Consider the following 27,533-nt stretch of genomic DNA (forward strand, 5'->3'; position numbering starts at 1 on the left):
GAAAGAAGAAAAGTCCTCCCTTCAGCCACCATCTAGAGGGGGAGAGAAGTCTGTTATGTTTTATTTTGACTTTGTATTGTACTTTGTGTTGTACACCACTTTGATCTAATTTGGAAAAGCGGTATATAAATAAACATTATTATTATTATTATTATTATTATTATTATTATTATTATTATTATTGCTGGTAGTTAACTTGCTGCTTGGGAATGGGATGTAATGTGGTGATAAGGGCGAGACATCTGTGAGCGTCTTCAAGGCCAGGGAGTTTGCTTCTCATGGCACGAGGGGGGTGTAGGGCCCACAGGAAAAAAGGTGGGAGGGAATACATGTTTTAACTAGGGGTTTGAGGCTTGGCTTGTTAGATTCTGCTTAAACGTCTGTCTAGCCACATCTACCTGTATCTTCAATAAACTTCACCTTTTTGGAACAAGTTGTTGTGGATTTCTGGGTTGGAGGTTGCTGGATCTTACACTCCTGACAGCTGCATGGAGAAGCTAGGGAAAGAACAGGTCCAGCCTCACAAGCCCCGTGAAACTGCTGCTCCCGCTGAGCAATCTGGATGCACTGGGAAAGATCTTGTTGGAGGGAATAATGCAAATCCCTTTTGTGTTATCACAGCCTCAGTTGGAGAACCCCATTGCGTAGCTGCCATAGGAGCCACAGAGGCAGAATCCCAGCCGCTGGTCACCCCTCTGGTTTTGGGGCTCAATCCACAGGCCGTGGAGACTGGAACTTTTCAGAGCAATGCCTCCCCTTCCTTCATGGTTTTGAATGGGAAGGAGAACGTTCCCCCTGTTCCCCCAGGGTCAGGAACTGAGCCAGCAAAAGGCAGGTCTCTTGTGAAGGAACTGGCCCAAGATCTCCAAAGGCTTCTGGACATCAAGGCAAAGATGCACTGCACCTCCTTCTACAGGCAGAATCCTCAGCAAGACATAATCGTCGCCAGAAGACCTGCTCAGCATGGAAATGACCTCTGTGCTGGCAAACCCCAGAATTTACTGTAGCTTTGGGGCAGCCCATGATGCTTAGATAGAGCAAACAAAAGGATGGAGGTGGCCACTTGGAAGAGGCATTTGCTAACTTTATCCTAACATCTCCTTGGGTTAGGTGGTTTCTTCCTTTTTTTAATACCTTAATGTTATTACTTGGCTCTATTAAATGACCATGCACCTCATGCACCATTGCATGCACGCGCCTAATTATTTTCTATGGGGCTTGAGCTCTTTACCCCATACATGGGGGAGTCCAGAACAGATCCCCCACATATAGGGAGAGTGGACTGTACATACATAATGGCATGGAGATGGCACCCAGACCTAACACAAAATTCATAAATGTTTTATATACACCTTATACACATAGCCTAAAGGTAATTTTATACAATATTTTAATTGTTTTGTGCATGAAACAATGTTTGTGAACACTGAACAGTCAAAAAGCCACGGTATCAGGTACTCGTGACAATAGTTTTGGTTTTTAGAATATTTTGGATTTTGAAATTCCGGATACGGGAAACTAACTTGTAGTGTAAAATAATGATGATGATGATGATGATATTTTGTTATCTTTCTTCCCTCTTACTATTGTTGCTGTCACCCATGAAAAAAGTTTTGATTTTTGGAATATTTCACAATTTTGGACAAGGGAAAGCTGCCTTGATTCTCAGCTTGGGAATAAGATAGGGTATAAATAAGGGAATGGATGAATAAGGTCAGCAGCATATCTCATGCTTTTCAGGCAAATGATTCAGTCCTTGAAGCACACCGTTTCTCTTCTCCCTCACCCCCATTCCTCCAAAACTCTTGTTGGTATTTCAAATGATACCATGGCCAGGGACATGAAAATGCCACTTCAAACATTACTTTCCTCATTCAGATAATTTGTCTCACACACACACACACACACACACACACACACAGAGGTTTAAATGGCTAAATCTACATGGGCCTTGTGGGGTCAAACCAACTTTAGGAGGCCTTTTTGCCTGCACCTCAGGATTCTAATCAAGTAGGGGGTGCCTGCCAGAAAAGTGAGTGGATTTTGAAAAAGAAAAGGGTTACTCTCTCTGCTGTGCTATAAAACAATTGCTGTGCCTTTTTACCCTCTAAAGGGGACCATAGGCGGATGCCGGCATGCATGTCTGTATAAAAGAAAGGCAAGGCAATAAGACATTGGTGACTTTTCCAATTGCTCCTCAGTAATCTATGGTAACTGCCAGAGATAGCTCAATCATTTATGCGACACAGAAATAAACAAATGTTTTACACTGATTTACTAAAGCTGGGCTGGCAATAATAAAAGCATCAATAGTCCATAAAGGGGTTTAAAGAGTCTGAAGGTACTTTCATTGCTGCAATAAGTGTGAGGCTGTTTCCTTTGCTGTTAACAAGTTTTTTGTTTTTTATGGCAAACCTTTGAAGAACGTTCCAGAGCTTATCACTGCAGCTCTATCTGCTGCATGTTAAAAACAACGACGACAGAACAAACAGAGGAATAACTTTCAAGTTCTGGCCCATGGTTACAAATGGAGATGGGTTAAGCCAAGAGCTTCAGTCATAAACTGAGAAAAGCTTGATTGGTTTCAAGGGATCAACATCTGCTTACACTATTGTCTCAGAGTATCAGTTCTGTCCTTTGGAAAACTTGGTGCTCCGGCCTTTGACACGTTTACTTGGAAGTAAGATCAGGCTCAACTGATTTCAAGGGAACTCAAACTACTTACCAGGAACTTTTACCAGGGAAGACTGAGGTCTCAAAGCCTGGAGACAGCAAAAGGAATGATGACAAATGTTTCTAGTAAGCGTAACACAATCTACATGGGGCTGCCTTTGGAAATTTTAGCAGGTCTAAAATGCTGTGACACCACTTTTAATTGCCATGTCTCAATGCTATGGAATTCTGGAATTTGTAGTTTGTTGTGGCACCAAAGCTCTGCGACAGAGAAAGCGAAATGTCTTGAAAAACTGCAATCCCAGGATTCCATAGCATTAAGCCATGGCAGTTAAAGTGGTGTCAAACTGCACTATTTCTGCTGTGCAGATGCAGCCACTATAAGCCAAAACAAACAAAACACATCCTAGTAAGCAAATGATGAGGATTCTAGCCTAATCCTTTATGAATTATGTTTTTGTTTTTATTTGCAGGGAGTTTGTCCTGTTCACTCCCTGTTAATGCATTCAAAAATGACATCTTCCACCTGTAGTATAACAAGATGCAATCTCTTTTACCACCTCAGCGTTCTCTGATCACATTCAATGGTATAGGTTTAGGACAGGCCAAGTCTAAATATGATTTTTTTGTAGCAGAGGTGGTCTCTCTCTCTTGTATTCCCAAATCTGCAGCAAATGCTCTGCTCACTTGAGTACACTGGCTACTACCACCATAAATGTCAAGAGCACACCTCTGAAAAATGATTGTTTGGAATTACAGCTTCCAGAATCTCCCAGTCAGAGTGGCCATGAGGGGATACTGGGAGTTGTAGCCCCCAAAGGTAACGTTTTCCATTTCTGATCCCATTGTATAAATCCTTTCAGGGTTAATCCTTCTTCTAGCTTATGCCTGAAAATGAGTTTCAGATGTAGGAAATGAAAGCCTTCCCCTTAAACATTACATTTCCAACCAAAAGCTAAAGGATTCTTGCTTTAAACCCATTTCTTTATATGAGAATGCCTCTTTCTATTGATACCATTTGAAAATAGTTGAAAATATTTGAGTTCGCTAATGAAGACAGGTTTATATATCTGGTTGCAATTCAATGCTTGCAATTTTTTTTCTCCCTTTAACATCCCCCTGCCATTACCAACTAAAATACTGCTAAATCTTTTCAGAGCAGCAAATGGGAACAGCAACATACTCACAAAACGCACAAATGGCAAACTGCTCTTCAAACTCAAGGGTTAATGCTACAACAATGATATAAAGCCAACCTAGTCCCTTAGAAAATTTGCCCAGCCCAGATGTTGTCACACGAACTGGTCTAGGAAACCATGCAAGGCAGAAGTTAACCTCAATGCATTCTCTGTGCTAGCTTCTGTTCTATTTAGCTCTTTCACATTCTCTACTTTGAAATCTTAGATTTTCTCCTGGACCTCAGTTAAAGAAGAACAGCATTTTCTGTTCTTGATCAGGAAAAAGATTTGCCCCTCTGCTATTCTGCTATTAACTCACTCTGTATATTATGGGGAATGGGCACAATTGCACTCAATGTGTGTTGGCTAATTTGTCCTTTGTAATGTATTTGATTTCCTAATTTCAAGGTCCTCTTCTCCTTACTTTGGGCAAAATGGAGCAAAATTATTTGCTATGCACAAGAGAGTCAGGGTGCAATTTCACAAATTCATCTAGTATTTGGAGAAATCAAACCAGAGTTTAGGAAAGTTACATTTTTGAACCATAACTGCCAGAATCCCTCAGCCAACACAAGGAGACAAGGTGATGCAGTGTGCCAATTCTCACCTGAAGGGTAAGCTTCAGGAAATAGTAATATTGGGAAATTTCTAATTTTCCCCATGGCTTTGGTGCTGTGGATCAAACAAGGCTCTATTCTATTTCCTAGTGAAACAACTGGATGAAGTCTGAAGTCTTCTGTGGCTTTGGAGGAAGGCATTATCAGTATGCACACATTCTGGATGGGATAGCACAGCTCAGGTGTGCTTCTTGATCCAACATTTACAGCGCTATAATAATAAACTATAATAATAATAATAATAATAATAATAATAATAACAACAACAACAACATTGCTGAGAAAAAGAAAGAAAGAAGAAAAACAAAAAAGAAGATATTAGATGAGTCTGCTCTATGTTATGCTACTTTTTTATTCCCTCAAATGGTCTGTATTACAGAGCTGGTGGCTGTTCCATGTCAGTGGGTCACTGACTCCACACCAGGATTCAGTCTGAAATTTAAAGGAGTTACCCAATGTGGTGGACTGGATCTCTTAAATAGGTGTAGCACCTTGGACAGTTCACTTATCATTCAAACGAGGGATTTTATTGCATTACAAAAGAAGGATGAAAGGTAGCGAGATAGGCATGGATTTCTGATTACCTTCCCGCATGCCCACAAAGCATTTCCATTCTATTGCCAAGAGAGATGATTGTAAATGTGTGCCTTTTGTCCTGCTGGGGAAAAAAATCCATTTGGCAAAAGCTATGTTTTATGACTGGCTCCCTCTGGAGGGAGTACAGAAGTACTATGATGACATCTGGGAAAGTCAGCAGAAAGGCACTTTCTGCCTACTTTTGTAATGCAGTAAGGCCCTAAGACTGGAGTGAGTTTATCATTGTGATGACAAAGAAGCCACCATTTCATGGAAGCATTTATGTACTTCCTATAGCCTTCGGTGGTATACCTCTTTTTACCACCCAAGAACTCTACCACCTGATTCTCGGTTCATTCTTCTGCATATATAAACTGTGAGAGCCAGCATGGTATAGTGGTTGGAGTGTTGGGCTACAAGGGTTCGATTCTCCGCTCAGCCATGAAACACATTGGGTGACCTAGGGCAAGGCACATGCTCTCAGTCTCGGGGGAAAGCAACAGTAAACCTCCTCTTAACAAATCTTGCCAAGAAAACCCCATGATAGGTTCACCTTACGGTCCCCATAAGTCAGGAATGATTTGAAGGCACACAGCAATGACAACAGCAACAAAATTGGCCCATAAATCTTATAAAATTTTGTTTCTAGTTACCTTCTTGCTCTCCTATTTATACGTTGTAAACTCCCAATGTCTTAGACCATTATATGCCATATATATTAGTGTTGCCAATGGAAGATACGCTGGAAATTGCTGTTCATCAATACCTAGAGGGACACACTTTCCCCATACTTGTTCTAGTAAAAGCAGGGAAGCACAGCAACTGAATTTCACATAGCATCCATATTAACAATTTTTTCTTTCTCTCCATATGTTTGTGTATATACGTAATGGTGATTTTGGCTTTGAAATCTTTTAGGTGCTTGTTGAAATTTAATATTGGCGGGTATACAAAAAAGTCCAGATTCAAAACAAACACAAACAAAAACCCACACAGATTTTGTAAGCCTGTGTGTAAACATGTGTCTCAAGTCATCTATGGACGTGTACGGTGATCCCTTGAATTTCATTGGGTTTTCTTAGGCAAAGTATAAGAGGTATTTTTGCCAGATCCTTCCTCTGAAATGCAGTGGACCATTGGTATCCACTAGGATAACCAAATACCAACCATGTAGTTTCCAAGATCAGACAGGAACTGGTGCCCTTAGAGTATTTAAGCCCTTTTACAGAGCACTTAATAATTCTGTAGTTCATTAAACTGCATCTAAATATATTCATAAAATGTTAAAAACTGGGAGGGAGACAAGAATATATATCATGAAAGTAGACTTTGATTTATATGTGGTAAGATTACATCCCCTCCTTTCTTCTGCACCCCTTCTTTCAAATCTATTCCACATAACTTGCTTTCTGTGCTTAAAATGTTATTATATCCATCCCCTTTATATAACAAGGAGGCATGACCTTATACTCATCTGTGCTGGAAAATGACAAATACACAGTAATGGAGAATATAAAAGAGAGAGCTGTGATAACAGAAGTCAATCAGGTAATGAAGTACACCAGGTCTGGGATACCTGTGACCTTCTAGAAGTTGCTGGGGTATTATCAATCCGATCACTGGCCATTTCAAAGGGGACTTATGGGAACAGGCATACAACATCTGGAAGACAAGGAATTTCCCAATCCTGATGTATAGTACACTAAAAAAAAGAAAAGGCAGAGTAATAATTAGTGATGCCAATACAGCTGAGTGATTGCCTGAAAGCTTGTAACCATTTGATTTGAAAGGAAAAAAGTTGAGATTTTGCTAAAATTGAGGTCCCTGCCCCACTTTTTTCTGTAGATTGATCCCACTGACTTTAGCGGAAATGAAAAGCCTGTAAATAGATCCAGGAGTTTAGTCCCAAAATGTGTGAGAATTAATTCTGTAGACCAGGCTGGAGAGCCTGCAGTACTCTAATTTTCATCAGCTTTCCTGCCCTTCCAAAGAGCAGTATCTTCCCACCCATTGTCCCTCAAATGTGATGGACTACACATCCCCCAGCTAGCATGGCCATTGAGAATATACTAGTCTGAGGAAGGCTGCTTTGCTTATTATTACATGTGTGTACTCTCCTTCTTTCCATTATCACTGTAAAGGCTGAATGTGATTTATACACTTCAGTACTTCTCAGGATATAGACATGGAATACTGATAATTTATTTTCTAATGTAACAGCACATGATACTGTCTTTGTCCCCACTGTCTACAGCTGTTTCTTTCTTTCCTATAAACTGTCCAGCTGATGATCTGTTGACCTGCATTGATCCAGGGATAACCATTTTTGATAACTGCTTTCAAGCCAACCTCATATCATGGTGACCCTGCGGATGAGACATCTCCAAGTCCCCCTATCCTCCACTGTTCTGCTTAGGTTCTGCAGATTCTGTCCTGTGCCCCACCCCCAGCTTCCATGTATCCATCTAATGTGTGGTCTTCCTCTTCTACTACTGTCTTCTACCTTCCCTAGAATTATCGTATTTTTTAGTGATACTTTCTCATGATGTGGCCAAAATATGACAGCCTAAATTTAATCATATCTTGGCGTCCAGGTAGAATTCAGGCTTGATCTGTTCAAGGACCCATTTGTTTGTTGGTATTTTTGGACATCCACGGTATCCTCAGTACTCAGTTTTCTTCCACTAGTATGGTGTCTTCCATGTATCTTAAATTGGTGATATTACTACTTTCTGTACATGGCATGTGAGACAATGCAAGGAGTTACAAGTGGAGCTCTTTCATTAGCTATAAAGTATAGTGAATTATAAGGGACATGGTGGCTCAGTGGTTGCTGACTCTGACGATTGCAAGATCAACAGGTCAACAGTTTGTGGCCCGAGTGCCGTGTCAGCTCCTGTCACTAATCCCAGCTTCTGCCAACCTAGCAGTTCAAAAGCATGTAAAAGTGCAAGTAAATAAATAGATACCACCTTGGTAGGAAGGTAATAGTGTTCTGTGCAGTCATGCTGGCCACAGAGATGTCTTTGACAACGTTGGCTCTTAGTAGTGGAGATGAGCACTACCCCTACAGTCAGATACAATTAGACAATCATATCAAGGAAATCTTTTGCCTTTATATTGCATTATACTTAGATGTTATTCAGAACCGAAAAGATACCAGATCACCAATATTGTATTTTATTTTACTGGAGTTTTTAATAAGTTGTAAATTTGTAATGCTTTTATTCATTATGTGCTGATTGTATTTGTACCATTTAATTGTAGTACACTTTGAACTCCATTCATGAAAGAAATGTGAGTTATGAACTGAATTAATGAGTGAATGAATAAATCACTGATGGCTGATTTGTCCTGTTTTGGTGCCAAAAAAGTAACTAGAATATGATGCCCTGTATATGACTCTCAGCAGAAAGAGAAAGAATCTGTTTTGAAATCTTTATTGCTAATTCTGCAATGCTATTATTATTATTATTATTATTATTATTATTATTATTATTATTGACTAAGGCTTGTAAATATCCACTCATCCGTGCATAAAGAGGGCTCATTTTCAGGCATCAGTCAAGAAAACATCTGTAAATGGAAAACAACTTATTCTTCTTTATTTCAGTCCATCAAAATATTACAAGCAACTAAGATATGGGCTACTCTAGCAATAAACTTCTAGACAGTAGACCACAAGGGTCATTAGAAACTCCCCTGCTGGGTTTTGGACTTCTCTCTTTCCTTCCCCAGCTCCTGCTTTTTCTAAACCTACCAAAAAGCTTCAGAGAACTGAAAGGATTGTCCACACTGGTATGGCATTTTGGTTGGTCATATTCAGCGGTAAATATTGACACCTCCTCCCCGGGTGTTTATCATGACAGCCCCCACAGCCACTGCCAAAAGAGTCCAGTTATTTATGCATGTCTATGTATGTATGTGTGTACACACAGAATTCGCAACAATTTATAGGCTAAATCCAATTACAGTATTAGTTGCAAATAGCATAGACTAGCATTGCCAGGTCAGGACTATCCCAGTGCATGAGATTTCAGAGCCAAAACCTGAGACCTAGGTATTATCTCTTGTGATGTCACATGGTCTTGGGTTTGGTGATGTCACAAGGGTGATATTATGAGGGGGAACCCCTGATGACATCCTTAAGAATGACAGTTGCACAGCAGATGCCATTAAGTATTTCTAACAAATGAGGAAATTATATACAGTATACACATATTGTGGTTGTTGTGTACCTTCAAGTCATTTCCAACCTATGGCAACCGTAAGACAACCCTATCACAGGGTTTTCTTGACACAAACTATACCATAAGTCGGGATTCTCACCTTGAGATTTCTCCTCCTTGCTCTGAGAACTGGAGAAAACGGGATCCAGGACCAGAAGTCTAAGAAACCTAGAGTGAACCTATTGAATTAATGAAACTAATATAAAGATGGGTCTCACTGATTCAATGAATCTACTCTAGTTGGAACCAATAACTAGATTTAGGCTAGGGTGGGTATGATGTGGCCCTGCAGATGTTGCTGGACTACAACTCTCTCAATTCCTCACACTGGTTACACTAGCTAGGGCTGCTGGGACTTGCAGTCCAACAACTTCTGGAGGGATGTATCATTGCCATCCCTGATGTAGACCATTCTGGGAAAATCCACTGCACCTTTGGCCATAGCTACTAATCTGATAGGATACAGGGAAGCCTGAGATGAGGTGGCAGATGATATAATGATCCCTACTAGTTAAAAAGTGGCCCTAGTGTTTACAGAGTACTGACCAAGTCTGGATTTCAGATCACTGCCCCGCATCTGAAACCAAATGAGCTTTCTTCACACTATTGTTACAAAACCCCAAAAAGCCAAACTCCTAGGCTCTTCTTGCATAGCCTGGTCTTTTCTAATAAGAATATAGAATACTGATTTATTTTTTTTACAGTAGTATACATTGGAGGAAAGTGAAAGTGCAGGGAGTGAGTACCTCTAACTACATAATTTTGACAATTATACTTAGAAAATCATAGTTAAGGAAAGCCTTGTGTGGCTGCCAAAGGGAGAAGAAAGCCAAAGTAAATCAATCCAATCAATCGTATTATCAGGGGACTAAAATTTTATTTTCTAACCTGCATAGTAAAACTTGCATAGAAGAAACACCTACAAAGCTGGTTATCAGCCAAATTAATGTGGAGTATAGTATTTTTGCATTTTTCCTTGGGTACCAATCAAAAAGGAGAGCAAATAATGAAGGAGGAGGTGTAGCGAAACTACATCAGATTGCCACAAATGTTTAATGACTCATGCTCTTAAAAAAATAGTCAACAGAAGAAGAAAAAGAACAACAGCCCCAGACTAAGAGTAAAAAATGTACAAGTCAATGACACCATCAGCCTACACATGTAATGTTCTTGCAGTCTGTGCAATTAATATGGAGCTGAGACTGTGGCACCTGTCAAGTCTCTCACCACCAAGGCCAGATTTTCTGCATGAGCAGAACAAAAACTGTGCACCTCTTTATGTTCAACATTTCAGCAACAAGTTGAAAGAAGGGAAAAATACATGTTCCTGGGCCTAAAACTCCTCTAGGTTGAGCATACTGAGCCAACTTTGGTTGATTAGCCTGCCAGCTATGTGGAGAGCTTGGAAAAGTTACTTTGGGAGGACTTCAGTGTGCAAAATCCATTAGTGGACATGCTGGCTAGAGGTTGCAATCCAAAAAAGTACACTTTCTGAACTGCGGATGTGACGGTTACTAATCTCCCAATTTAACTAATGTAATGCGCTCCATGTGGGCCTTCTGTTGAAGATTTTATGGAAACAGCAACTGCTAGAGTATATAACCAACAAATTAATCTGTAGTCTTGGCTAGAGGAAACACATCAACACTTTTTTTTTTCAGAACTCCATTAGATAGTGATTTGTTTGGGTGACAAATGGTGAAGTGCAGATACTTTCTTTTGCAGCACTTTATGGTCTGGGCCTAGGACACTCAAGGGAATCCTTTTTCTTATACAGTCGCCGCTCCATTTTCATGGGGGGATCTGTTCCAGACCCCACTATGAAGATGAAAAATTGCCGATATTCAATCCGCATTGGCTTGAATGGCGTCATGTGCCCAGGGACACCCATGGGTGCATGCCACGGGTGCAAGCCCCATTTTGTCCTCCTGTTTGCCACCCACGAACAAGCATGGGACGCGGACTCCAAGTCTGCAAAAATGGAGAGCTACTGTACAGGCATAGCTCAATAAACAAAGTTTGCAATACTGAAGTTCCTTCATACAAAGGCTGCATCCACACTGCAGAAATAAACCAGACTGACACCACTTTAACTGACATGGCTCAATGCTATGGAAGCCTGGCATTTGTACTTTGTTGATCTCTCAGACAGGGAAGGCTAAATATCTCACAAAATTACAATTCTCAGAATTCCATAGCACTGAGCCATGGCAGTTAAGTCGCAAACTGGATTATTTCTGCAGTGCAGATGCAGCCAAAGTGTCTTTTCACATCTATCCTGTCCCCCCTTTCCACCTTGCTTGCTATCTAACTGGAATTTTTTAATAATTTTTTTCTAGTAGTATAAAGGACTAAGGAAATGAAAGAGGGCTGGAGAAAGACTTTTGCTTGTGAAGTAGCAGCAGCATGTCTGCAAAAAATAAAATAAAATAAACAAAGCTTGAGGCGGGAGAAAGCAGGATTCCACTCTAGCCAAATCTTCTGTAGCTACTTTTGCTTGTTCCGCAACAGGCAAGGAAAACAGCAGCTGCCTCCAGAATCCATGCATTACCAGCAAAACAGAGAGAAAAGATCAATGCGTATAAACCTGCCTTTTTAAAAAAGGTATAGTTTGGCCACCAAAATTGAAATCATTAGAAAAGTGGAGACTAATGAAAGAAAGAAAAAATCATCCCTGGATGGATTTTGAAAGAAGTTTCTAGAACATGCAGCACATTTTTTTGCAAACATTAGGAGCCAGTGTGGTGTAGTGGTGAGTGTTGTACTACAGTTTTGGAAACCAGGATTTGAATCCTGACTCAGCCATGTAAACCTACTGGGTGACCTTAGGCAAGTCACATTCTCTCAACCTCACAGGATGGCAATGGCAAGCCCCTCTGAAGAAACTTGCCCAAAAAAACCCATGATAGGTTTGGTGTAGGGTCGCTATAAGTCAGAAACTACTTGAAGGCACACAACAACTCCAAACAACCACCATATCATCCTGGAAGCTAAGCAGGTTCAGCCATGACTAATACTTGGATGGGAGACCACCAATGAATATCAAATGCTGTCGGCTATATTTTAGAAGAAGGAACTAGCGAAACCACCGGTGAGGATTCCTTACTCAAGAAAACCCTATTAAATTCACAGGGTTGCCATAAGTCAACAGTGAACTTGAAGACACACACACACACACACACACATATGCAAGATGTACCTCACCCTGGGTGACCAGATGTCCTCCTTTTCCAGGACATATCCTTCATTTCAGCCTTCAGTCTAGGAGGAATTTCAAAATGTCCTCCTTTTTGAGCCTGACCAAGAAGCACAAATTTATATTGTTTTGAGCGAATATTAAGTCAGGTCCTCCATTTGTCTTGTACATCTTACATTTTACGGTGCTTTGTCCTTCTTGGTGGTTATGACATCAGGCCACCCTGACCTTACCTCGTTCTGTGAATAAAAAGCTAGCTGAATTGCTTTATCTGATTCATTCAGATGGCGCAGGAACTTATCACACCTCTTTCCATGTTATTTTTGCCTCTGGGACCCAATCTTCTGTTCAAGTAAATGCCTAGGAATATATGTCTTTCCTTATGGGCGGTAGACAGGTATACCTGACTGCTCCTGAGCATGATGCACCGAGAAGCATGGGCAACACCTGCATCCCTTAATCTACTGTTAAATACAGTGCTACCTCGGGTTACGAAATTAATTCGTTCCGCCGCCCCGTTCGTAACCCGATGCATTTCGCAACCCGAAAAGGCTTTCCGTTAGCGCTGGAAAGCCGCGCGTTTGAATTTCGCGCCGAAAAAAATTTCGTAACCCGAAAAAACCTTCGTATCCCGGAACAGTTTTTTCCAATCTAGCTTTTTCGTATCCCGGAAATTTCGTAACGCGATCAATTCGTATCCCGGGGTACCACTGTATACTTTATCGAATGCCATCCCTCCTCCTCCCACTAAGCTCTGGAGCCAGTTTCTCCTTGCAATTCTAGGTAAACAGTGCTTAAACAGCTCCTTGCAATTCTACTTTGCACACTGAAATCCTCTACGTGTCAGTGCAGACGTATATCCCTGGTTTTCTATAAAGCAGGAAAGTGTTTATAGGACTGTAGCCGCAGGCAGGCCTTTTTTAAAAAAAGACATTTGTCACTGGAAATGTTTAATCCTGCTATGTGGCCTTCCTAACTTTGCTCTGCTATGTTGTGTCTTGTCTAATGGAGACATCTAAATTCATTACATTTTTTTTTGTGTGTGTCTCCTCCCCTTTTGAGAATTGCTTTGGGGAAGCTGGTATTTATCAATGAGGGCTGCATCCGCACTGTAGAAACAATCCAGTTTGGCACCACTTTCACTGCCATGGTTCAGCGCTATGGATTTCTGGGGACTGTACTTTCACAATTCCTAACACTGCACTCACAAATTCAATAAATTGAAGTCATTTTTAAACGGGCTGGGATTTAAATGCTATGCGATTTAAATGTCAAGTTTTGCATTTTTAACACATTACATTTTAATTCATAACTGTTTTACCTTTTAAAATTGTCTGATTGTTTTTTAAATTTAAAATTTATATATTTTAATGTTGTTGTTTTTTTAATTGTATTGTTTTGAATTTGCTGTTTGTTGCCTTTAGTCCACACGTTGGGAGGAAGGCAGGATATAAGAAAATAATAATAATAATAATAATAATAATAATAATAATAACAACAACAACAACTAAAGTATCAATACTCATTAATCCCTTATTTACTTTCAGACTATCTGACAAATTGTCTACCTTCTTCCACAATGCTTCTAAAGAAACGTTTCCAGATTTCCAACTATTAGCGAATGAGGAAAGCAACAACATTTTTATATGTTGAATTCTATTTTCTTTAGAATAAATGCATAACAATAAAAGTCCAGGGCAATATTTAATGAGTGATAGCGCTGCTATAGGTTGCATCCGCATTGCAGATATAATCTGGTTTGACACCGCTTTAACTGCTATTGTTCAGTGGTATGGAATTCTGGAAATTGTATATATATATTCCTTTCCTACTTTAATGCACTCTTAAACTGGGCTGTACCTGGGAACTGCCCAGAGAACAATGACCCAAAACACACTGCAGATATAATCCAGTTTGACACCACTTTAACTGCTATTGTTCAGTGGTATGGAATTCTGGAAATTGTAGTTTGCTGTGGCACCAAAGCTCTCTGACATACAAGTCCCAAAATTCCATACTACTGAGCAATGGCAGCAAAAGTGGTGTCAAACCAGATTATTTCTACAGTGTGGATGCAGCCTCAGTCATTTATTTATTTATTTATTTATTTCCTTCCTACTTTAATGCACTCTTAAACTGGGCTGTACCTGGGAACCGCATAGAAAACAATGATCCAAAAAACATTGCAGAAATAATCCAGTTTGAGACCGCTTTAACTGGGACATCTGGAAACTGTAGTTTTGTGAGACCTTTAGCCTTCCCTATCAGAGAGCTCTGGTGTCACAATAAACTACAATTCCCATGATTTCCTAGCACTGAACCAGGGCAGTTAAAGTGGTCTGAAAGTGAATTATTTCTGCAGTGCGTTATGACCTATGAATCCTGCAAAACGCTGCCGCTAGAATTGGGCCAAAGTGCCAGTGATCCTGCCGCCGCTCTCTTGGATTGGTGCCACAACAACTACAAATCCCAGAATTCCATAGCCTTGAGCCATGGCAGTGAAAGTGGTGTCAAACTGGGTTAATTCTGAAGTGCAGATGCATTTGGAAATACTAAGAGGGGAAGACTATAACTCAGGCTACTTTCACCCATCTCTTTCTGGGGAAGCCTTTCCCTAGAAAGCTGTTGAAAAAAAATCCCAATTGCAGGCAGATCCGCAAGGTGTCGCCTTTTGCAGAGCAAACCAAAGTAGAAAATGTATATATATGTGTGTGTGTGTGTCCATAGTGGGGGGTTGAGAGAAGGATGTCTGCAAGGGAAGAGAGCTGGATTTGTTTTCTACTTGATGCTTTGCACCCCAGGCCTTATCCCACTGCAGCCATTTCTGCATTAAGGCCAGTGCTAGTTCCCAGGTTCATCAATGCAACAAAGCCTTGCAAATCCATGCAACAAAGCCTTGCAAATACAAGGATGATTTCCTCTTCTGCAAAAGCAATCCCTTTTATTGTTATCACACAGTCATTTCTGGCTTATGACAACTATAAGACAACCCTTTTCTTGGCAAGATTTGTTCAGAGGAGGTTTGCCATGGCCATCCTCTTGAGGCTGAGAGAGTGTGACTGGCCCAATGCCACCCAGTGGAGTTCCATTGGCCGAGTCAGGATTCGAACCCAGAGTCCTAGTCCAACATTCTAGCCAATATAACACAGATCTGGACGTTTGCCTTTTTTATGCCTTCATTTAGAAAACCTAGCCTTGTCTCCAAATACAAGAAGTTCCCCCAAGCCACCAAACAGGGGATATTTTATGCGTGTTTTAAAAATGTAGTTTGCAAGCTTTCGAAGCTCCACTGGCTTCTTCAGGATGGAGGAAGAAAGTGGTGGAGGTCCGAAAGCTTGCACCATGTATTTTTGGGGAGTTGGCCCCATGAAAGCAATTATTATTATTTCTATCCTACACCATGTATTTTTGGGGGTTGGCCCCATAAAAGCAATAATAATAATAATAATTTATTTCTATTCTGCACCATGTATTTTTTTCGGTGCCATAAAAGCAATAATAATAATATAAAATTTTATTTCTATCCCCCCTCTCCAATAAGATCGAGGCGGTTTACAGCCATAATAAAATCCATACAATATAAAAATAAATCCCACCATCTCCTCCTTCTTAAATAAAATTATTATTATTATTATTATTATTATTATTATTATGTTTATGTTTATGTTTATGTTTACGTTTATTTATATCCTGCCTTCTTCCCAGTATAGGGACTCAAGGCGGCTTACAAATCTAAAACAGTCCAAGTTAAAACACTATAAATATGCCAATAAATATATATAAAAGCTGTGGGATTGGAGATGTTATTTGAACATTTATTTAGAGGAGGACAAAATGATGCAAGGAAGGAAGGAGGGTGCCCATTCATGTTTGCATGCAATCCAGCAAGAGCCCCATATAATGTATTTTAATATACAGTATGTTGCATTTTATATTGTACTTTGTTATTGTAAGCTGCCCCGATCCTGCAGGAGAGGCGGCATATTATTGAGTCCTGTGGGGTTTACTCCAGAATCAATGCAGATCAGGGGATGGGACTCATTATTACAGGGGAGAGGCAAGGAGGGAAAGATTTGCAAAGCTTGGCCATGAAACCCATTGGGTGACTTTGAGAGAGTCACACTCTCTCAGCCTCTGAACCGAGGAGGACAAGACTAGATTAAAAAAAACAAACCAAAACCATTTAATATCAATTTATTATAATATCAATTATATTAATATATTTAATGTTATATTTAATATATGTAAATATATTTAATATAAATTCATCCTTGTTAGGCCTGCTGACATAAAAGGGGGGACCTTTTGGACTTCCTCCTGGGCAGAAGGTTGGAATGGAGAGCATGTCCGGAAAATGTAGGACGGAGTTAAAAAGGTAACTGAAAGAGGGTGACATTATGTCCTCCTTTTCCAGGACGTGTCCTCCATCCCAGCCTTCTGCCCAGGAGGAATCCCACAATGTGCTCCCTTCTTTTGAACAGGACTGATTTACATTTCTAGGAGTCTTTTCCCCTTTGATTGGGTCCTGTCCTCTTTTTTTTTCCTGGCAGGTCCTCCATTTTCCAGTGCCTTTTCCTCCTTAAAGACATCTGATCCCTCCTCCCCTCTCCTTGCAAAGCACCCAAATTGGAAATGCAACCAGCAGCCTTTTGCAACCCCCTCCTGGACTGAAGGCTGAAATGGAGGACGCGTCCTACAAAAGGAGGATCTGCACCAGATGAAGGAGGACATGACCCAATAAAAGCTGAAAGGCATCAAGCTATGCTTCTTAATCCTGCACAAAATGGAGGACATTTTGCAATCCTTCCCGGACAGGAGGCTGGAATGGGGGACCATTGGTGGCCATAAAAAAAGAAAGTAAAGCCATGCAAGGAAGAGCAATGCAAAGCATCTCAGCAGCATAAGCAGCTTTTGCATTGCCTTTACAAGAGCCTCTGTTTGCAAAAGAATGAATGAAAGAAATGCAAATGCAATCCATATATGTGAATGTGTGTGTGTGTGTATGGGGGGGGGTTTTTTTTATCCCGGGCCCCTCCCCCTCCCACGCAAATGAGGGCGTGGCCAGGACTGCCTCTCCTCCTCCTCTGCCCCCCCCCCGGGTGTGTCAGGCTCCTTCTTGCCTCCCTTTCTGGGCTGTTCATAATAAGCCAGCCAGGCTTGCAAGCTCTTTCCTTCCCTGACAGCCATCTGTCTGCAAAAAAAAGCCAGGGCTGGAGGGGCTTGGAGAAGAAGCCCAGCCAGCCTAGGAATACCTCTCCATTCATCCTTTCTGTATCTTTTCCACCACCCCCCCCCCAAAAAAAAGGATCTCTCTTTTTGATTTGATTTGCAACTGAGGAGGTAAGGAAAGCAGATGCAAGAAGAGATGCAAAAAGAAAAGAGCTGGGGAAGGGAGGCAATTCAAGATCTTTTGGGAGGGGGGTGCAAAGCTGCAAGTCTGGAGGCAATGTTGTGCTGGGTTTTTGCCTCTGGTGTGGGTGGGTGTGTTTGTGGTGGTGTTGCTTTTGGCATTGCAACTTGCACAAAAAGGTTGAAATGGATGCATAAGGGTTTTTGTTGTTGTTGTACGTCTGTGTGTGGCTTCTCAGATCTCTCTCTCCTTGCATGCCTGAATCAACAAGCAATAAGATTTTTTTGGGCGGGGGGTCCTCAATCAGCTGTGGCTGTGTGTAGTTGTGTGTGTGGGTCTTTCTCTCCCAAAGAAACCTCCCCTCCCCAGCTGAGTTTCAGGCAATGCAAGGGTGCAATGCATGCCTTCCTTTTTCCTTCCCATAGCATTCCACCCTTATTATTATTATTACTATTACTATTACTATTATTATTGGTTATTTATTTATTTTGGCTCCGAATCCGGAGTGAAACCGGTTTGGATCTTGGAAGGCGTGGCGGCTGTGTGTGTGGGATATCCTCTCTTAGTGAATGGGTCTCGATTTGGCTTCAGTGGGGAGCTGCAATGCAGAGACCCTCCATCTCCCCTTTTTCCTTGGCATTATATATATATATATGGCCACAGATCCAGAGCTGTACTAAAAGCAAGGGAGATATATATACATATATACGTATTATATATGGTCACAGATCCAGAGATGCACAACAGGAAGGGAAATATAGATACACACATATGTGTGTGTAATGTGGCAACAGACAGAGATGCACAACAGGAAGGGAGACATAGATATACATGCATATATATGTAATGTGGCAACAGATCCAGAGATGCACAACGGGGAGAAATATATAGATGTAGATATACACACACACATATATATAAAATATGGCAACAGATCTAGAGATGCACAACAGGGAGGGAGATATATATATACATATACATTTATATAATATTTATTATATATGGCCACAGATCCAGAGATGCAAAACAGAGAGAGATATATATATGGGGGGGGGGCAGATCCAGAGATGCACAACAGGGATCTGTGTTCATATATTATATGTGTGTGTGTGTGTGTGTGTGTGTATCCCTGTTGTGCATCTCTGGATCTGTGGCCAAAAAATGAATGAAACCTTGCCCTGTCTGGTGACCAGAGGTTTGAGGCTCTGGGTGGTGGGCGTGGAGGCTTGTGTGTGTGTGTGAATTGCATGGGATTGCATAATGTTGTGCTTGGGGCCATTTCCTCCTTCCTTCCTTCCTTGCTGTCTTTCACTCCCCCCTTTTCCTTCCCCTCTTTTCTTTCTCCTACTCTCTCTGGCTTCGTGTGGGTTTCTGGAAGCGATCTGGGGAGTGAATGGCAGCAGGAGGGCAATTTGCAAAGGAGGAAAACCCAAAGCACCTCCCTCTTTCCTTTCTTTTTTTTCCTCCCAAACCATCCCTCCTCCTTTCCCTTCTCTCTTGCATAGCTTGCAGATGACAAAAGGAGGGAAGAAACTTCCTCTGACTTGGGGGCTTGGAAGAGCCAAAGGGCTTCTTCTTCTTCTTCTATTATTATTATTATTATTATTGATGCTTTTGATTTCCTTCCCCCTTTGGGAATGATGGCTGAATGGCTCCCTTTTCCTCCAGCATCTGAACATTGATATATATATATATATTCCTTTTCAATTGAGCACATTTGAGAAAGTGGCAATGCAAAGACCTGAATGCAAGCCACTTCCATTCATGTAATCCCAAGAGGTTTTGGGAATCCTGTTTCCCTGCAGTTTTGGACCACAAAAGGTAAAAACTGGGAAAATGTCATTTGGGGCTTTTTCTTTGGGGATTTAAATCATGCCTTTGGGATTGAGTTATTGGTGAAGAATTGCTTTTCCTTTTTCTTGTTTTCTAGCATGGGCAAATGTGGACATGCTTGCTATGTTTCCCTATTCCTGTCTTTAATTTTGCCTTTTCCTTGCTCCTGCTTTCAGATCCTGCTGAGAAGGAAGAGTGTTCCCTTGGATCCCTAAAACACCGCCTTTCCCTTTGGGTTGTCATCTCCGAGCGAAAGGTTTTCAATTGAAGAAGCAGGAGTATTTTTTATTATTGTTGTTATTTTAAAATAAGAAGGAGAACTACAGAGATGCCAGGGATGGTCAGTAAAAACCCCGATCTCGAATTTGACTCGCTGCAGCCTTGCTTCTACCCAGACGAAGATGATTTTTATCTGTGCGGTCCAGACTCGGCACCGCCAGGGGAAGACATCTGGAAAAAGTTTGAGCTCCTGCCAACGCCTCCCCTGTCTCCCAGCCCAGCAGGTCTGCAAGAAAACCCCCCAGGGTCATGGGGGGCAGCTGGAGGCCTGGGGGGCTTCCGAACCAGCGACCCCTTGGACTGGGCATCTGAATTGCTGCTCCTGCCCGCAGAGGCTGACCTTTGGGGCAGCACCGATGGCGGGGACTCCTTTGAGATCGGCTTGGGGGAAAGCAGCAGCAGTGCCAACAACCTCAATGCCATCATCATCCAGGACTGCATGTGGAGTGGCAGCTCTGCCAGCGAGAAGCTGGAAAGGGCCATGAATGAGAAGCTGCAGGGGAAAAAAGGACAGGGCACTGCTGGGGCACCGGCTGCAGCAGCAGCTGGCTCTGCCACCCTGGCAGTGGGCACCACCACCACCTCCGCCACCCCCAGCACCACAGGAAACAATGGCAGTGGCCAAGCAGAGCTCAACAACTCTGTCTCGGAGTGTGTGGATCCAGCTGTGGTCTTCCCCTTCCCAATGAACAAGAGAGAACCCCCCACCGTCACAGCTCCAGCCTCTTCTGTGAGCCCTGGCACTGGGGGCACCGGAGCCCTGGCTCAAGGGGTGGCAGCAGCCGCTCCTGCCCAAAGAAACAGCCACCCAGGGGCTGCTAGTGACAGCCGGGCCAACCACAACAACAGTTCAGGGGATGATACGCTCAGTGATTCCGGTAAATATCTGCTCGCCCTTTGTTATGTATGGGCAGGCCACCTAACCATCAGCCACATCCCCATCACTGGGGGCCAAATATCATGGGTGGCTTGCTCAGCTGAATTCAATTATTATTATTGTCTAGACTACAACTCCCAGAATCCCCTCCCAAATAGAATAGCTCTGGGGAGGAAAGGTCCATTGCGGTTGGTCATGCTTTCTGGGGGAGGATTCTGGAAGTTATAGTCTAGAAAATAACTTGGCCAGGAACTCATTATATTGCATACATCTCATCCTACCCAGAATGGCAGTAAAGAGAAGATTAGTGGCAGAACTGCAAAATCTCACTTATTGGTGGTACTGTGTGATGATCCAATACCTTCCTTCTCATCTTCCTTCTCCCAAGTCAATTGAGACCTTTCTCTCTCTTTTTTCCCCCTAAGCTACTGTGTACCTCAACATTGTGCAAAAATTAGACATCAGTATTTGTGATTGACAGCTCATTTAAATGTGTGTGTGTGTGGTGGCTGTGTGTGTATGCGTGTGTATGTATATATACACATACACACACACACACACACAACTGAATGTATGCTAGTGGCCACAATCTGAAGGAAGGGAGCAGTTGAGAACAGCAAAGTCAGAGGGAGAGATATTTAAGAGATCTGATTTAAAGGTGGGATGGGACAGATGAAAAGAAATTATTGTGTTCCACAGTCTCTCGTCTTATAGTTGTGCACGTGAAGTTCTGGTACTGTGAAATTTGTGTTGTAGATACTAGGAACTTTGTACATACAAGATAGATGGAGCTATCCCCTACAGTATTTGATTCACCAGCAGAAAATACTTGTAGAGCCTTGTGTCTTTGCCAAGATTAGTAAAATAAAAACTGAATTGTATAGGTGGGCTTTATTGCTTCCTACTTAAAACCACTACAAACACTGATCAGTAGATGGCAGTGTTCTTGCTTCTCTTAGCTCAGCTGCACAATCCAAAGTTTCCTTTGGTGGCTGCCAGACAATTGTGTGGCTTTTCATACCTTACAAAAGATCTCAGGGTTGATGATGGATGAACAAGAGAAGCATTTCTTGAAAAGCAAACCACACCATTCTTCTCGCCCACGGCGGTGTGGTTTTATTCAGTGTCATCTTTTCTGCTGCTGTAAAATTCCTTTTTTTCCAAAATGGCAAGACGATGTCTTGTTCCAGACTATTTCAATAAGAATTATTTCTTTGCTGTGGCAGATTGATTTTGCATTTTGCACAGTGTCTCAAAATGAACATTTTTCCAGCCATACAGTGATTGGCTGGCAGACTTTTTTGTTTTGGCACTTGGGGGTTTGCTGAAACTATGCATTGAATGCCAACTTTAAATATAGTGAAATATGTATTTGTTTGCAACCGGTATCCACTGTGATCGTAAACACAGTGCCTTGTATCTAAATGAGAGGAGCCATAGGATCACCACCGTAATCATAAATGTTGACCATTGAGCCTCCTGTTTAAAAGATTCATGCTCCTTTAGTGTCTGCCTCTTGACAGCTTTGAGTGAGGGAGTACTTCCTCCCAACAGCTGTCTTCTTGGCAGTAGACCAAAACTTTGGCTTAAAGGGACCTACCAACTGGAACAGCTTTTTTGCATTTTTTTTTTCTTTGTTAGAACAAATCCAACAATTGTTTGGCTTTCCAGTCCTTTTTCAGTCAAACAAGCTGTGTTCTTGTTATGTCTCTCTGTGAGTGTGCCCGCTTGCACATGCACACACACTGTTTGGTGGGCATTGTGGTCCTGTTTGTTTTGTCCAGGCAGTTTTGAGCACAGAATGGTTGCTTAAAATACAAATTAGGCGATTGCTTTCCGAGATCCTTTTCTTCTTCCTGGAATCATTTTGTGTGGCAGTTTTATTTATTCCTTTTACTAAATAGTGTGCAGTCCCATGCTTTGCACTGTCCTTGTGCTTTGGTTACATATCATATTTGTTAAAGACCTAATGATACAGAGTCGTTAGACCTGGAAAGACATATTTGGTTTTTTGATGGTGTTTTTTTTAACTCTCCCTCCCTTTAAACATTCCTGCCTGCGCTGCATATTTTAAGAGCTTCAATATTTATAAATTGGCATTTGCCCTGGGAATTGCTTTTATTTAGCACATATATATGCTAATTAATGCTAAATGCTTGAGAGCTTTCTGCCACGTTTCTCTAAGGTTCTAATCTCGGGTGTTTTTTTCTTCCTATGTGTATAAAAGATGAAGATGAAGAAGAGGACGATGAAGAAGAAATTGACGTTGTGACCGTGGAAAAGAGGCGCTCCTCCTCCTACAAAGCCATTAGCACCCTAACTATTGCAGTGCGCCCTAAAAATGCCACCACTTTTGCCTCTGTCAGAACTCAGCCAAACGAAGTCATCCTAAAGCGTGGTGCCCCTATTCATCAGCAGCATAACTATGCCGCGCCATCGCCATATATCGAAAACGAAGATGTGCCACCCCAGAAAAAGGTAAAAAATGAAGCGCCCCGTCCAGTGAAACCAACGCCCCAGCCAAAACCGAAGAGCTTGAGTCCTCGAAACTCTGATTCCGAAGACAGCGAGCGTCGGCGTAACCACAACATCCTGGAACGTCAACGGCGCAATGATTTGAGGTCAAGTTTCCTTACGTTAAGGGACCACGTGCCAGAACTGGTTAAAAATGAAAAAGCAGCAAAAGTTGTCATCTTGAAAAAGGCCACCGACTATGTCCATTCCCTACAGGCTGAGGAGCACAAGCTACTGCTGGAAAAGGAAAAGTTGCAAGTCAGACAACAGCAGTTGATAAAAAAATTAGAACACATGCAAACTTGTTAATTTAAACAAGCAAAAAACTTACCTTTTTTGTCATTGTCTGATCTGGACAGCCACTGCCACTTTGCACATTTTTGATTCCTTAAAGAGAGTTATGTTTTTGACGTTAAGAATGTTGGTTTTACTTTCAATCCAGTCTCTGATATAGATGACAAAAAAACAAAACCCAACCCAGAAACAAACACTGTTAATCTGAATGGAGAGCGTATGGATGTTCTTTTCTGTGGAGTTGAAGAGACTGCCAAACTGTAATGGAATGCCTTTGTATTTCCTCTTAGAACTGTATATGTTCTTTAAATGTTGTGAGCATTTGGACCTGCTTATGACATCCAGTTGAGAGTCTGGAAACATTCATTCCTTTTTAATGGTGCTTACGTTCTGCCAGGTGTTATGGGGCAAAAGCATTTTGTACCCTTGTTGTTGGGGAACACCTCTGTAAATACCATATACACATTTGCCTTTTGTACATGTCTTGGGTTATGAGAGGTGACTTTTGCTACCAATATTAGACTGGAAGTTCATACCTAAGTACTGTAATACCTCAATGTTTGAGGAGCATGTTTTTGTATACAAATATATTGTTAATCTCTGTTATGTACTGTACTAATTCTTACACTGCCTGTATACTTTAGTATGATGCTGATACATAACTAAATTTGATACTTATATTTTCGTATGAAAATGGTTGTGGAAAGTTTTGAGTAGATATTACTTTATCACTTTTTTGAACTAAGAAAACTTTTGTAAAGAAATTTACTATATATGCCTTTTTTTCCTAGCCTGTTTCTTCCAGTTAATGTATTTGTTAATGTTTGTTGCATAGAACTGGGTAATGGCAAAGTTCTGTGTTTAATTTCTTCCAATGATGTACATTTAGTGCTGCATCTTTATAGCACTTTGAAATACCTCATGTTTATGAAAATAAATAGCAATTAAATGATGTGGTATTTACTCTTTACACTGCTATACTACACATTTTCCTTCTCTAGGTTATTTTATCAGTAGAAAATAATACTTGCAATAATAATGTAAAATAGCCAGCCTGGTAGAGTTGTTTGTTGGACTAAGAGTCTCAGATCAGGGTTCGTATTTCTGCTCAATTTGGAAACCTACGGCAACCTTGGGTAAGTCACACTCTCTCAGCCTCAGAGGAAGGCACTAACAAATCCTTGGAACAAATTTTGCCCAGAAAACCTTATGGTAGGATTGTCATGGCGTCACATAGATTTCTGTCAGCTGGGAACCTGACTTTTAGAAAGATATTCAAAATGATTTATAATGGGAGATTTTTGAGCGCGGTCCAGACTGACGACCACACGCCCCACAACCCTGGTATGTGGCGGCGGCATAATAATGGCAGCACCCTATATACATGTTGCGTAAGCATGGCGCCTGCACGTTGCTGTGCTGTGCTTATGTAATGAGTGCGCCAGTGGTCCATTTGTTACGCCACCCCTGCGGCTTTAAAAGAACCTGCTTTTCGTGGGTTCTTTTTTTCGCTGGAGGAAAGCCACGCGGTTTGGCGGCTGCAACTTGCCTCCAGAGGAAAAACAGGCGCCGGCAGGCTGCCGTTTTTCAGCGGTCTGTACTGCGCCATACTTACTTATTTTTCATCATCTGTCCTCACAATCATCCTGGAGAAGAGATCATAATTTGCCCAGGTTGTGGCCAAGAATATGATTTTACCCACATTTTCAACACCATGCTAGTCTGTTAACTGAGGGTTAAATCCTACTGTTTAAGCACCTTAAATATGCTGAAGTAATATCAGCAGAATTTAAACTGAATTCCAATAGGCTCAATTGAAGTACTGGCCAGGGCTCTCAATATGTTGTCCCCTTTTGTCTCCTGAATTTTTTACTCCTGTGTGCCTTTAAAGGGTGTTCTAGAGAACTAGGAAATGAACAAGTTCCAGAAAAAGCTACCGCAAGCAGGGCCCCAAAACTCAGTGCTGCAATTAGCATCTTGTACAATGTCAGCATGAGAATAAATCAAATGAGACATACATATTAGTCAGGTAAGTCTAGTTTAAACTAATATACATCAAGAATTCAAAGATACAGCAATGCTAGTCCATAGAATCAGTATGTATAGAGATCTTGTAGCACCTTTGAGACTAACTGGAAGAAAGTTGGTAGCGTGAACTTTCATAGACTTCAGTCTGCTTCCTCAGATGCATTTGGACTGAAAAGTATCTGATGAAGTAGACTTAAGTGTAGGAAAGCTTATGCTGCCAACTTCTTTCAGTTAATCTCAAAACGTGCTACCAGATCTTTCTACATACATCAAGAATGAATTTCATAGTGGTCAAGATACTAGCATTAAGTCCCATTGATTTCAATAAGTCCACTGTTATACCTATGATTCCTTTTCTACTACATATGTATGGGAACGCTGCTCTAGGCCAGCTGTGTGGAAACCTGTCAAAATCTCTTGGGCACGCGTGGTTCCTCAGATGTCAGTGTTTCAGACAGAACAACAAAGAAATGCCCATCATAGGTAAACTTTCTAACTTGCTCTGTTCTCAGACTTAGCTGTGCTGAGACAGCAAACCTTAAATGCTTCTAAATTTCTTGTTTGCATATATAGAGATGTCCCAAGGATATTTTATAGTTGCGGTTGCAAATTGGTTAACTCTTGCAGCCCTGCCTATCCACTGTAGCCAAAATTGTGGACATAGGACCAACTCCAATTGCTAGCATAGATACGTTGAATCAATAGGGTTTATGGAAGTCTTGACTTACCAAATTCTTGTTGATTTAGTGGTCTGCTAGCAATGACAGCTGAATTTCAGCAATTAGCCTCTTGACATATTCCTCACTGCATTAAACCCCATGGAAACTAATAGCAATGCTCAACTGGATGCTTGGCTGTACTGATTCCCACAAGATCAGCTGCTTTGATTTGGATAAATTTGTAACCTAAGACTTAAATCATACTCATAGTTGGGACTAGCTAGAGCAGATCCACCTAATGAAATGTACCTATGTCTTGGCTATGTATTGATTCTCTGGGACTTATCAAGAGTATCCAGACCTAAATTAGCATTTGAAAATTAGGTGAGTGCATGCATTCAGCTGTAACATTGTGGAGATACAGTTCTTAACTCCAGAAATTGCAACTTCAAATTTGGAGTAAGCCCCCACCCCCCACTGTTCAAATGACCGCAGAAGATAATTTCTAACCACCGATGTGTAGTTTAATGTTGGCCTCCAATTACTTTTTGTTGAGACTACAAAAAGAAACAATTGTTATTTAGACCCGATTAGAGAAATAACTGATTTGTATCAGCCAAGTTGTAGCTAAATGTTCTTGGGATCTGTGTAGACAGGTGTTTTAGGATAACAGCTGCTGAAATCTTGAGTGTATAAACAAGCCCTGTCTCATTAATAGAGCTGTCGTTCCATGCTTCTGTTTTCGAGGAGGCACATCACAAACTGCACACCGCTTCATGAGAGGGAGATACAGTATCTCTCATTTTATACAAATTAGGAATGAATGGAAGTCCTTTACCAATACATTCCTGTTTGTGGCTCCCGGGTTTTAGAAGTCCCCCTGGAGTTCCCATCATAGCCCACTCTATGATATTATTTAGAAGTAGTATTACATCCTTTAGTGCTTATCAATTGTAGTTAATACTATGAGCCCGCCCAGACTTTGAGATCCACAGGGAAGACTTCGAAATCCCCTTCATAGGAGGGCTAGAATGGCCCCCTTCTTGCTGTCCTTCCATCATGAAGCCAGAACTTTTTTATTCAGACAGGCTTTATGAAATTGAAAAAGTACTGTAAGTGCTGTATTGTTTTAACTTTTGTTGTTTTAAAAATAATTTAGAATGTATGTTTTTAACATAGCTCTTAATGTAATTCAGTTTTAATGTGGCTTTTTGTATTTTTAAAAAATTG

At 41.2% G+C, this 27,533-nt stretch overlaps 1 protein-coding gene and 1 long non-coding RNA gene across 3 annotated transcripts in view; one reads left to right on the top strand and one right to left on the bottom strand.

Moving 5' to 3' along the window:
• The window catches only part of LOC121918921, a 119,783-nt gene extending 106,855 nt beyond the window's left edge, over window positions 1–12,928 (bottom strand). Inside the window, exons 1-2 of the long non-coding RNA XR_006101343.1 lie at window positions 12,703–12,928; window positions 6,621–6,746 (exon numbers count right to left, since the gene is read on the bottom strand). This is a non-coding gene — a long non-coding RNA (uncharacterized LOC121918921). The remainder of the gene's footprint in view (window positions 1–6,620; window positions 6,747–12,702) is intronic.
• A 4,655-nt stretch (window positions 12,929–17,583) lies between these two features.
• MYCN (MYCN proto-oncogene, bHLH transcription factor) lies at window positions 17,584–24,585 on the top strand. Of its 2 annotated transcripts, none has more exons than XM_042447033.1 (3): window positions 17,584–17,809; window positions 19,829–20,809; window positions 23,036–24,585. In XM_042447033.1, the coding sequence occupies exons 2-3, from the start codon at window positions 19,981–19,983 to the stop codon at window positions 23,629–23,631; spliced, it is 1,425 nt and encodes a 474-aa protein (XP_042302967.1). In that variant the 5' UTR covers window positions 17,584–17,809; window positions 19,829–19,980; the 3' UTR covers window positions 23,632–24,585. The 2 variants fall into 2 exon arrangements, with proteins under 2 accessions (XP_042302967.1, XP_042302968.1); XM_042447034.1 differs by lacking the exon at window positions 17,584–17,809 and adding an exon at window positions 18,899–19,640.
• Window positions 24,586–27,533: the final 2,948 nt, after the last annotated feature.

This window comes from Sceloporus undulatus, chromosome 1 (assembly GCF_019175285.1).
Source record: "Sceloporus undulatus isolate JIND9_A2432 ecotype Alabama chromosome 1, SceUnd_v1.1, whole genome shotgun sequence".
Lineage (NCBI taxonomy): Eukaryota > Metazoa > Chordata > Lepidosauria > Squamata > Phrynosomatidae > Sceloporus > Sceloporus undulatus.